This window comes from Haliaeetus albicilla, chromosome 19, assembly GCF_947461875.1.
Source record: "Haliaeetus albicilla chromosome 19, bHalAlb1.1, whole genome shotgun sequence".
Lineage (NCBI taxonomy): Eukaryota > Metazoa > Chordata > Aves > Accipitriformes > Accipitridae > Haliaeetus > Haliaeetus albicilla.
The window spans coordinates 6,700,345-6,712,689 of record NC_091501.1 but is presented as its reverse complement, the minus strand read 5'-3'; the positions used below and the strand labels follow the sequence as shown (position 1 = coordinate 6,712,689).

Below are 12,345 nucleotides of genomic sequence, written 5' to 3'. Positions count from 1 at the left end.
ATCTCATCTGTACTAAAGCTGGAAAACTTTGATGAGAAACGAGGGTTTGTTTGTTTGTTCCCAGTACTTTGCCTTACTATTATCATTACTAGTGCAGGACTCTACAGTGCATTTTTCCTCTTCCTTGTCTTAGAGTTTCTGCTTATGGCAAGGCTAAGAGTACACATACAAAATTCTTATGAGTAATGCCCTTTTTGTGGCCCACTTGTAACCAAAACCTACTGCCTGAATCTAAGGGAAAGCCCGTCACAAACATTCTAACAATATTTTGCAGAGTAGTATCAATAAATACTGCCAAAATCCTGGCTCCAAAGACCTTGTGTGAAGTCAGATGTAAATTAGGACTATAATCTTTCCAACTTGCTTTCTATTTAAACTTTAGATGCTTACCTCAACTGAAATCACTAGACCTTTTGAGGTTCTCCAGTCACATTTAAATCTCAGTTCGGGTATTATATCCATTAATCAGTGCTGTCATGTGTTTATCTTATTTTCTGTCTAGACGATTTTTGCAAGTTTAAGCATAATACTCCCCTCTGTGGGATCTGAGGATCTGGTATTTATTAGTGACTAGCTCTTTGCCGCTTGTCCTCGTTACCATCCTCTGTACATCTGCACTTGAATGAGATTCCTGGCATGTGCAAAATTAAAAATGCAGTATGGAGTATCTGAAAGGTCAAAACATAGAAAACACCAAAGGCTGGGGAGCCTGACTGTTATGTGGACTGGCTAGTACAAAATGGATATACTTCAAATATATCGGGGTGAAATAATAAACAGGAGGGTTTTTTAAACTAAACAATGAAATGTAAACTCTTGCTAAAGAATATGTTGAATAGAAATTACTTCAGCATGTGTCTGATGTTAATCATATGTACCTTGATGAATCAGGACCCATAAGCTTTTCTCATTATTAAGTTATTCATTCTATACTCCCTAATTCCACTGAAGATCAGCCTTTATCTGATCCTTCCTTTTTTCTGTCCTTTCATGAGTATTTCTTTACTCCTGAAATTTTCCTTCAAAAATTTCCCTACAGAAAGTTTCTTTTTTAAAAATGAAATAACAGTGACATCAAACTTACAGGGTGTGCATGGTCCAAACTGGGATCACTCTTAGTGATCAGATGGTGACACTTGTCCAGATCTTGGATTTTTCTGGGGAACCAGGGCACTGGAGGGAAAGCAGCAAGAGTTAAACGAGAAAGGATCAAATAATTTTTAAGAGACACAGAAAATATAAGTTGTGCTGAAGATTACAAACTTTCTTTTCATCAATATTTAAGCATATTCATATCTACGTGTCACCATATGTCAGTAGCTGAATTTGTTTGCCAACCAAACTGGCAGACTGGATGAAAAATGATCTGAAACTAACTTGCAATGATAATATCTCAGTTTTAATTAGTAGAAACAATTTTTAAAGGCAAAATAATTTCCTTTTAGGGCAAAAGAGATGTTCAGTCTGACACAGCACAACAAATTTATTTGTACATTTTGGATTTAAGAAAGTATCTTGATCATGTCTAAAAAGTAGTCTTAAATTTTCACACCTGTAAAAGTGAAAACATTTTAAAAGGAAAACTTGTCATTTCTAGAAACAAAACAGGCCAAGAAGTATCTTGACTTCAAGTTCTTCCTTCCGGCTCTTTTTTTTTTTTTTTTTTTTTTCCCCCCAGCAAAATTATTCTAGCATTAGCAGAATTTCCAAACAGTTTCCTTCCCCTGAAGAGGGGATCTTTTCTGGTAACTAAAATAAAAATAAAGTGTGCTCATTTTAATTATAACCAATGAATTAAAAAACTACTGAAAAAAGACAAAGTTGATGCTGCTTTCTGAGGTCAGACTGATGCTGTGATCAGACTTACTGTGTTACAGGTCAGAAGAGGTCTGTTTGGGGTCACCTTAATCTCATGCTTGACAAGAGACGAGGCATCTCTGCACTGCATGGCAAATTTAGATTTAGCCCAATTATATTATATCCAGGCACAGCCAGTTCACAAAGGTACAAGGCTTGTATTGTACAAATACACACTGATGTTGGGAAATTCCAGTTCTTTCATGCAGTTATGGCCAATTCTGCTATAAGAAGGAGCAAATACTAGTCTGACAGATGTTTTACATCACCCCAGAATTTTTTTTTGCTGAGCCTTTGTCTTTGGCTGTACCAATGATTCTGCATGCAAGATGCCTGTCCTGCCATCCATGGCCGTACCACCTCAAAACCTGTACCTGACCATAAGTCCTCCAATGTGTGTCCCCATACACGTCTTGCCTATCCCTTACTGAGTCCTGGGAGAGGGTAGGCAGGCTAAAGGAGAGGGGAGGAAGGACCATGGCAGAACTCTTAGCCTGGTCACAGAAATGGATGCAGCCAATAAAACAGGATAGTGCTGACAGATGCCGGTTTAGCTGCATCTGTCTCTGCTTCATGGAAGCAGAGATAAGCACTGCTTTTCTCAACTGAGTACCAAATTAATTTGAGTTAAAGCCACTATGGGCATGGCCTTGTGTCATCACTGTCCTTCAGCAGACTGCCTGGCAAGGCTTGTCTGGCTCACCAAAAAACTCTGAAGAAAAGAATAAAAAGTTCATGTGGGAAAAAAATAGATTAATCCAGGAGCTGGAGCCTCAGGTGATGGGGGTAGCCAGAACGTACATATTTGCATCTTCCCAGTAAAATAACTGCTGACCAGTAAGTATGTTTATACAACTTAGATACCTCCCAGTTATCAATATGATTTCACAGGCATCTGCAAACCCTGCTAGAACGTGAAGCTGCAGCTAGCCTCTTTCAATAAGATGCACCACCACTTTCAATAAGATATACCAGTAAAATGGACCACTAGCCAATCTTAGACCTAGCGGCTAGCTGAGCTGAAAGTCCTCTGACACTTTAGCACTCCTGAATTCACCTCAATAGGACCAAAACATGAGCTTTAAGGCCAAAACCTTCAAATCCCCAGTTCTTGCTGGTGCCCACACCTAGGGCATCTCTGTGGGCCACAAATACCAATTCTCTGAGCCTTTCATCTTGCAATCAAATGAGCTTAGAGCACTACTGAATTCTGGGGTCTGAAACACCCAGAAAAGACTCTTTACAAACTAAGGAGTGCTGTGTGTAAGTCTGAGGTAACTTAGAAACAGAAAGACTCTGGTCATTTGCATGCCAAGTATATTAATTCTAGCAACATTATATGCAAAATAAGCCTGATGACTTTAATGATTGCTGTTCAAAACCATAAGGAAAAGGAAAATGTGGAGAAAATTATATCCCTAACATTCCTCTGGTTTAACCATAAACACACCCTCTTTTAACAATCCCTTGTTTTTATTGTAGATCCCAGTCCCAGCACACATGAAACTAACTGCTACTTCTGAGCACAAATCTCTCAACTCCCAAGGAAATCCTAAAGAAAATGAAGCTCCAAAATCCTCTTTGGCTCTCCAGTTTCCCTGATGACAATGATACCTTTTTGATATCCTCACAGTCCCTGAGAACAGCTTGGCATGGACTGACTGTCATCACTAGCCTGAAGGTGAATTTCAAGCAACACCCAAAGGTGTCCAAACAGGACTGTATTAGCTAAAAGGGCCCTGGGGATTTCTGCCTGGCCTTGTCAAGGGCAGGAAACCTCATGGCAATTCTGTATTCAGAGAACCCAGCCTGTGAGCTGGACCCTCAGCCTTCTCATTTATCAGGGGCACCTCTGGCATCCTCAGGTTTGCATTAAAGGTCTCTAACAGCTTGTTGTACTCACTGATCCCCTACCTGCCTGTAAGCAGGAAAAATACCGGTCTACCTCTGGCAAACTCACTTTCCATCCTGCTGACTGGTAGGGACAGTGACTCAAATACAGCACAGGCAGTGGAGCAGCCACTTGCAGCACTTTGCCAGGTGAAATACTGTTCCTAAAGTGCAACCTTTGCAGCTGCACAACCCCCAAACAAGCTTTTCAAGTGCCTGGGAAAATGCCTGATGCTCTGTTACTCCAGACTTGGCAGTGAGTCTGTTCTCTACAAAAAACTTATTGCCTGGTTCTCCCTGCCTGCCTTGCAAGCTTTCTGCTGCTCCTCTCTCCCTCTTGCACTCTGGAAGCGTCTTCAAGGTGGTTGCATTTAGCTCTTCTCGGTGAAAGAGCAATCTACCTACAGACAATACTACTGGATCCAGATGGCAGTGGACACCATAAACAGACGGCTACTGCTTCTTTTAACAAAACCAACACAACACACTACAAGCAAATGAAACATTTAGACCCTCTGCCATATCACTGTGTTCCCATCAAGTGTCTGTGTTTGCCTCGGAGCGGTGAGTTCTCTGCACAGCTCTCAGCCCACAGTCTTCCTGTTATTGAGGAGTTTCCAGTTTCTCCTCAGCTTCTTGTTTTTCTGCTCTATCCTTCTCATCTCCATTTTTGCTGGAACGCTTTTCTCACCTCAGTTCCACCGGCTATGATGAAGTCCCTCCCTTTCCACACCAATGGGAATGGTCCGAAAACAGCCGTGCAGTGACGAAAAATGAATGCATACTCACCTGCTTTCCGGACTAATTAAATTACTATTATGAGGCTAATACAAAAAAGTTACTCCAAAAAGAAACAAAACAGCACTAACAGATGCATATGTTTCTTACCTTTGTCTTCTCTGCTAGTTTTCACATCCTCTGCTACTCTCTTTAAGGAGGTGATAAGAATACTAACATCAGCACTGTGAACTTCACATTCAACAAAAATGTCAAGATGATCAGCAGAGTTCTTGGGCTTTTTGGCTTGTCTGGTTTCAAAGTGATGGATCTGAGTTTCAAACACCTGCAAGAGCCAGATGTTCATATGATGAAGCTTCTCCAAAGACTGAAAATTCAGGTAAGTCTAGATACACTTCTATGATGTCTTTTAAAGGTTACTAAAAGAGGTCTTAACAAGAAATGCATATTAAGCAATGAAGTCTAATAATGCCCTGTTTAGAAGGAGCTAAAATATAGGCAGAGCTAAAGATTAAACACTGTCGAATTAGGTAGAGATAGATGAAGATGAAAGATGAGATACTGTTGACTGTAGCATTTCATCTGTGCAAAAACAACAAATGAGTGGCTGGGTAACTCTTAAGACCCTGGCAAAATGAAAGCAGATCTATTGATGTATAATAATACCATAATCATTAAATAATTGCAAATGATTAAAAATAAGTAACTAATATAATATTTTCTTTTGAGTTATTCATTTTCACAGATGAGAGTGAGCACCTGGTGGGGATACTTCAAGTACCCAGAATATATAATGCCTGTATGGTTTACAGCTCTTATATTCTCTATATCTCCTGCCAAATATACAGAGAGAATTCATTGGCTTCTAACACCCCCACAATCTGAGTGCTTGAAATGCTGGCCTGTTGTTTAGTCGTGGCTGGCCACCACGATTGCTAGAAAGAAATAACAGATTGGTATCTGCTCTAAACAGCCCTTACATAAAATGATGATTCTTCTAAATGACTGTGTCCAGCTGCTCCCTCCCTCCAGAGCACTCTCCTTCTTCACCTGGAGAGGCCAGCCAACCTCTCTGAGCAGCTGGAGCAAACCAGGGACAATGAGAAAAGGGGAAGGCAGGTGGAGGCATAAGTCAGGCAGGGAGCAGCAGAAGAGTGAGAGAGGGGGAGATGCAGAGTGGGAGAGGTGAAGGCAATAGGGACAGAAGAGAGGGCTCAATGGAGGAAGGGAATGGTGAGGTCTGTACCTCAAAGACTTTGGCTGCCTTAGAGAGCTCAGTCTTCCTCACATTGAAGAGGGTGAGGGTCAGGATGACAGTGGCTCTTCCATCCTCCCTGTTGGAGTCCAGGCTGCCTCGCCTGTTCAGTGATTCTATGCCACACATCTCCTTCTCCTTGATGGCCTCTTCCTTTTGGCCTGAGATCCCCGCCAAGTCAGTCTTCATTGGGAGACAGGGGAGTCGACTGCAATTGCCAGATGTTGAGTGGAAACTGCCTGAGGATGTGAGTACTTCTCCCAGAGCAATGGCCAGGGGATGTGGTGGGACTGGAGATACAGTGCGTCTATGTGAGTGGTGAGATCAGAGCTGCCAGACATCAGTGAAGCAAGCTGGTTGCTACTGTCTTAGGTGTAGGGACATTTATGTTGACCATGCCAGACACATCAAGGGAAACCGCCTGCATAGGATATGCGCAAAAGCCCAAGGTAACCCTCCTCCTCTGGGTAACTTCAAAGCATGGCCCTCCTGCTCTGTTTGAAGGTGTCTGCAAGCCATTCAACCCTGGAGATGGGCTCCTTTGTGGAGAGGCAATTAGCCTGAGACCCACTTACATGTCCCAGTCTGGACTGCCCTGCACAGTGTCTGAAATTTCCATTCCTCCTCACCCTCCCTTGCCTGACTGGGGCCTTCTCTGCATTGACCATGCCCCCAGGGAACCAAAGGGGCCCTTGCCCCAAACCCTAGCCCAGTCCAAGTGGTGTGCCCTCTACACAGACCCAATTGTGGTAGTGCCAGAGACCTGAGCCAGAGTCAAAATTCATTGCCTACTTCTGAGTTGTTCCTGCCTACAGGATCTGACCTGTTCTACCCTAGCCCTACAAGAGTTGAGTGCTGCCTCCAGGCTAAGTTCCTCTGTTGGAATTTGTTTCTGTCATGATTTTATCTCCAGTGAAGTAGACTCTCAAAAAGCCCAGGGTCACATCTTTCTCACAGCTGGCAGGGCAAGCTCAGGGGGGATTCAGCTCTGCTCCTGCCAGGGCATGGCAGCACCTGACATCCACAAACGTGACCACCCATATCTTCATACCCCAAGTTACAGTGTGCTGGAACCCCCGTGAAAGTTCCCTTGCAGGCCGACAGAGAAGACCACCTCTCTGTGCTCCCTTTGCAGACGGAGCCATTTCTTATGTGTCCCTTAGCTGAACCTGGCTGGGTCACACACCCTAGTGCTATATTGCTCTTTCTTCGTCCCAGGCCAGTGGAGATAAAGACAGTGCAACCAAATTTTGTCCTCCGGAGACCATGACAGAGCAGCGTTTCCCCTCGGCCCAAGACAGAGCACTGGGAAGGTCTCGATTCCCCCATCTATCCCCTGCCTGAGACATACAAACCCGAGGTGAATTTTGGCTCACCGTGCCCAGGAGGCAGGTCTCAGCACCCTGTGGAACACGGTCCTATCCAGACCTGGGACATTGCGGGCTTTGCAGGGGTTGGTGAGTGCCAGCCGGGAAAGGGCTGCCCCCCCCACTCCCCGGCCCTGCCCAGCCCGGGCCCGGCGCCGCCCGCGGGCAGGGCAGGGCAAGCCGCTGTCCGCGGTGCTGATCCCGGCCCGGCTCCGGGCTGCGGCACCCTCCGCTCCGCGGGGTGCCCCGGGTCCCCCCCTCACCCCCGGCCCGGCTCATGTCTTAGGGGTCTCCGGGAGGGCAAGGGGGCAATTGAGGGGTGGCTCAATTGCGGCTGCAAAGTGAACGGGAGAAGAAGTGGGTTTTAAGGGGGGAAAAGGCTCTTCGCACTCCCACGCTTCCCCAGCGGTGTTGGCAAGGCTGGGTACAGGAGAACGCTGAGCTGAGTCTGACTGTCTGAGTCCAAACTGGGCCTTTCCCGTGAAGGGTGGGTGCGTGCATCCCCACCTCCAGGCCACAGGCATGGCACAAACAACAAATGGCACAAGGTCTCCTACTCCAGCTGCATGTGGACACGTAGGTGAAAGCCCTAGGGCTCAAGATGCATGTTTAAGGCACTGGTTGCAAATACTGGTAGAGCAGGGACGTCAGGCTCCTATGGCTGTCTTTATGCTCTAGTGTCAGAGACCCATCTCTATATGTTTGTACAGCACTAATCAAGTTCTCCGTATGAATTGAGCTTTCTCTATAGAGCCAGACTGGACTCATCAGCCAGTGCGATAGTTGAAGCAGCATAGGCAGAGTTTACAGCACAGCTTTGCAGCCCTCTGCAGAAGCAGCACAGAGAGTCCTGGCCCTCCAGGTGGTGAAATGTCCTTGCCTAGCCAGTGGACACTCCAATAACACCTTGAATCCATGCTTGGGACAGGCCCAGGAAGACCTCACCCGTGATGTAAGTCAAGTCTGCTGAGACATCCCAGAGTCCTGCTTTCAGGACTTTTGGGGACCTCTAGGAGTGCAGGAGGAGAGGTCTCGGGCTGGGTGCTGCAGTTTAAAGGGCTATGCAATGACTGGAGCACAGTGTGTCATCCTTTCCCATGGGGACAGGCAGCTTCTCCCTGCAGAAGGTGGGGCTCTCCCACCCCAAAAGCAGGCTCACCCCCTCTCATGCAATCCCTGGGGTGGGTGCTTTAAAAGGCTATGGCTGATCACCACAAACAACCTGCCCATTTTTAATGTTACCGTTGTGGATATCTCCACCCTGTATGAGCACAGTGCTATTCATTTGAAATGGATATGGCATTAATATTTCTGTTTATTTAGGTTAATTTAAATGGTTACATTTGAACATCAAAAAAGTCTTCTCTGCCAACTGCCAGCATGGTTTGAAGCAGCAAAGAGACAGGCTTTAAAAGAATGCACTCCTGTGGAGTGCTCCTGTGCTTAATCCCTCTTTCAATAATTTCTGCATCCTTTGGGGAATAAAGTGTCCCTTCTCCAAGGCAGCTGTCAGATCTAGGCATTTTAGGACACCCAGAGGAGACCACTTCCCTGTGCAACCTGTACCGACAAGCCCTCCCTCCATCACCATCACTGACCTTGGTCAAGGTCACTGAAAAAGAAAAAGGCCTCATGAAAGGGCTTCTTTGATCACCTGAAACAGAGCTGGAGATGGGGACATCAAGAAATGTGATCATAGTGGGATAGAAGAGAGGAAGGTTACTTAAAAGATTAGCTTGGGATAGGTTGGTCAGAGTAGCATACAAAGATGTACAGACTATGCAAAGGTAGAGCAAGCAAGGTTTTGCTGTTCATTTCTAGGTAATTACAAACATCAAGAGATTTTTTTTTTTCAATATCGATTTCCCGATCTTGTCTGGATGAGTGACAGTCAGCCAGTGCAAGAGAGCCTTTTCTGAGTTGGAAACCACCTCAGATGGGCATTCCTCCCACCTGGTTATTTAATTCTGATCGCCCTGTGTGGTTACCTTACAAAGAGGAGTTAGACTGGCCAGATAATGCAAAAAGCATTTTGCTACACAACTTCTATTTTCTTTAAGCATGGAAATAAGAAGTCACCCATTAAGAAGTCCTATTCAAATGCAACTTATGTGTACTATTTAAAGCACATATGCACAAGCTAATTTGTTCTGCAAGAAAATCTACTTTCAGTATATTTCCTCTGCTTTTAAAACTGAACCTTTAACTTTTTCTCATCCCTCAGTCTTGCTGAACAGCTATGTTAGGCTGCTTTGGCTGCAGTTATTGCTCATTTAAACCTGCATTAAGGGACACAGAATCAGACATGTGGCAACAATAATCTTTAACCACTCCACTTGCACATAAAAGACAACCATGGGTCCTGGCTTCTCAGTATCACTATAGATTTACTGCTGCTGTCACTCATAACAGCCAGAAGCAGAGGAGCTTGGAAAGCTGTCTGAGGATTAGTTTGAAAGACTTCACCCTTGGGATGAAATTCTCTCTTTGTGGTACGCAGTTACCTTATGGGTCCTATTATATTAAGAGAGAAAAATATGGGCTACTTTCACACTGAAAATACATGCCAAGCAGGATTGAAAGATCTACACAGACATTGTCATGAGAAAAAAAAGGAAGAAAAAAGATACAGAGATAAAAAAGCTTACTTCAAAGCACCAAAATGATACCATTTTGCATAAGTATATGTCTATTGAAAAGGGTTCCAGCTGGTATCCTTAGATTAATGTTATTACCCACCATAAATATAATGGAAACAGCTGTACTTTCTATCGTCCTAAAGGATGATGCTTACATTAAAGCTCCATTGATTTTCAAACCATAAATACAAGAGTAGTACAATAGTAGGTATGAGACTCATGGACTTTCAAATCCCTCTCCATCTTTCGATCTTCTAACAGAAATGTGGCTTCTGAATCATGTTAGTATCATGATGCAGAATTGTTTCAAGCTGGAAATAGTGTTCTGCTTTGCTCCATTCTGTTCCAATGCACAAGTGTTGATCTCCTTCCTGCTTCAACTAGGGAGCTACGGGGAGGCATTATACAATGTGGACCAGTCCAAGAGGGCATTTCTCTGCTTTGAGTGAAAGTTATTGGATAAACTACAGAAATAGCCTCCTGAGCAGCAAAGCTCTTCTCTCTCCATGGCTTAGCCATTGGGTTAAGCTGGAATCACCCTTGCTTCCATTTGCTGCCTCAGTTGAGCTATACTCCAGGAAGAATAAAACTGCTTTCACCAAAAAAGGGAGATTAAAGATCAAGTGGGAGAAGGAAGGAGACTCCAAAAAGTATCATGACTTAGAAACTGTCTTGAAAGATATCATGTTAGGGTTTGAATGCACTCAGACTGGGACACAGCTAACCCAGGTCTTCCATAGCTTTGGGGGGGACTCTAGCCACAGATGCAGTGACTTAGGAGTTGGAAGGCTCTGATGTCTTCACTGCACTGTAAGAACCACTTCTCCTCCATTTCCAAGGTGTTGGTATCCACCTTCTGGGTTAGGAGACACCTTGAGCAGTGCTGAACAAAGTGCTGTCAGAGAAGGACACACACAACACAAGGTAGCCTTCACACATCAGCCTTACACAGTGAGTAGCTGAGTATGTCTATTAAGAGAGGTCTCCCCTTTCTGTAAGCTGACTGGTACTAAATCAGCTCTGAATCCGTGATGTTACACAACATTACAGCCAGCACAGGTCTGAGACGGGGCTAATAAGGCCTTGATGCCCTGTTAAAACATCTGCATGGTTTCTTGCTTGCCCAAAGTATCGACAAACTGACCTCACATCCAACTGCAAAAAGCCACATAGACTTGCCTTTAGGTAACTCTCCTCTGAAGGGACTTTTCTGTGGGTACTGTATTAAGGCACAGACTCCATGCACTGGATAAGCAGTCTCAGTGCCTTGCTTGGCACTCTGCTCTGCAGATCAATGACACATCACAGCACACAGTGTTCTTGACTTGCACAAACCTTTTGGGGATTGGTGCTCATGCAAATACATTATATTTACACACGGTGATAAATCTTTGTTAATGAGGCTGCAGCATACTTGCTGTCTTTTCCACTAGCATCTGTGCTTTGGATCAATTACAACATCACCTTTTTAGGAAAAACAAGTATTTCAGGACAGAGATGCTTGGGTGTAAAAGTAGAGGTACAGAGGGCCAAGCAGTATATGTATTCCCCTTGAAAGGTGTAGAGTTTGGAACTCCATGGGAACCTTGCACAAATGTGAGGGACTGAGGGGAGAATGACTGTGAGAGAAAGCAAGGTGGATTAGTCTGTCAGTCATCGCTATCCTGGCTCTGGGCCCAGGGTGGTAGTGCAACCTCGCAGCTGCAGCAGACTATAGCTCTGCATGGTGGAGATCTCCTCCTTCTGCTAACCATTGGCACAAGAGATATGGAGACTTTCCCCAGATTCACAGAACTAAGGTTATTTCCATGCGTTAGTGAAAAAAAATGGATTAGTGTTGGAAGGCCAAAAGAGTCAAGGGTCACCTGCAGATGTCTATTTCTCTGCTAATTTATAGTAATTAAGATATATTACATAAGCATTCATGCAGTATGCGGGAAGATAATAGACTGAGGCTAGATGAAGACTGGCATTTGCACATGGCAGCTTCTAGTCAGTAGCCAGTGATTAGCAAGTTACAGAAAATCTTCATTTTATCTTCTGGAGGGCATTGCAAAGGATCCCCATCTCACCTGCAAAGGAAATAATCAGAGCAGTTAATTCTACAGCTAGCCCATTTCTGACACTCCCGTATATATTTACCCTCTATATCCATTCCCTGAAAGAATAAGTGAGCAAAGAAGTACTGGATTGGACACATTTATTAGGGTCTTACTGGAGTAAGGTCTGCAGAGCCAGCCTTTTGCCTTCATGAGCCATACAGGAATGGCTCACAGGACCAGGGGTGCTGGCTCTCAGCAGGCTAGCCAATGTTAGGCGGAAAATGTATCAGGAAGAAGGTTAGAATGGCAAAACAAAATGTGATTAAAGCCAAGCTTTTCCTTTTCTTCCTTATTGAGAACAGCTAGAGCCACACATCAGAATCCACCACAAGGCCTTCTGGCCTTTCCTAGCACCTCCACTAAAACTGGATATTTCGGATGTAACACACTACAGCCAAGTGGAAATGCTATTTTGAAGCTTGGCTAGAATTAGGAAGCAATTTTTGCACCAGAAAGGAGAAGTGTGCTGCTTTATCTTGGTCCGGCTCAGAGCATTA

The 12,345-nt window shown here is 44.5% G+C and overlaps 2 protein-coding genes across 2 annotated transcripts in view; both read right to left on the bottom strand.

Annotated features, from left to right (window-relative positions):
- Positions 1-6,408, bottom strand: part of LOC104322627 (tyrosine 3-monooxygenase) — a 36,308-nt gene extending 29,900 nt beyond the window's left edge. The window contains exons 1-4 of the mRNA XM_009925913.2: positions 6,370-6,408; positions 5,732-5,923; positions 4,636-4,810; positions 1,085-1,173 (exon numbers count right to left, since the gene is read on the bottom strand). Of these exons, the coding sequence (XP_009924215.2) occupies positions 1,085-1,173; positions 4,636-4,810; positions 5,732-5,923; positions 6,370-6,408 (495 nt within the window). The remainder of the gene's footprint in view (positions 1-1,084; positions 1,174-4,635; positions 4,811-5,731; positions 5,924-6,369) is intronic.
- Positions 6,409-8,404: 1,996 nt separating this feature from the next.
- The window catches only part of PAH (phenylalanine hydroxylase), a 41,174-nt gene continuing 37,233 nt past the window's right edge, over positions 8,405-12,345 (bottom strand). Inside the window, exon 13 of the mRNA XM_069807457.1 lies at positions 8,405-11,818. Within this exon, the coding sequence (XP_069663558.1) occupies positions 11,775-11,818 (44 nt within the window). The 3' untranslated portion in view covers positions 8,405-11,774. The remainder of the gene's footprint in view (positions 11,819-12,345) is intronic.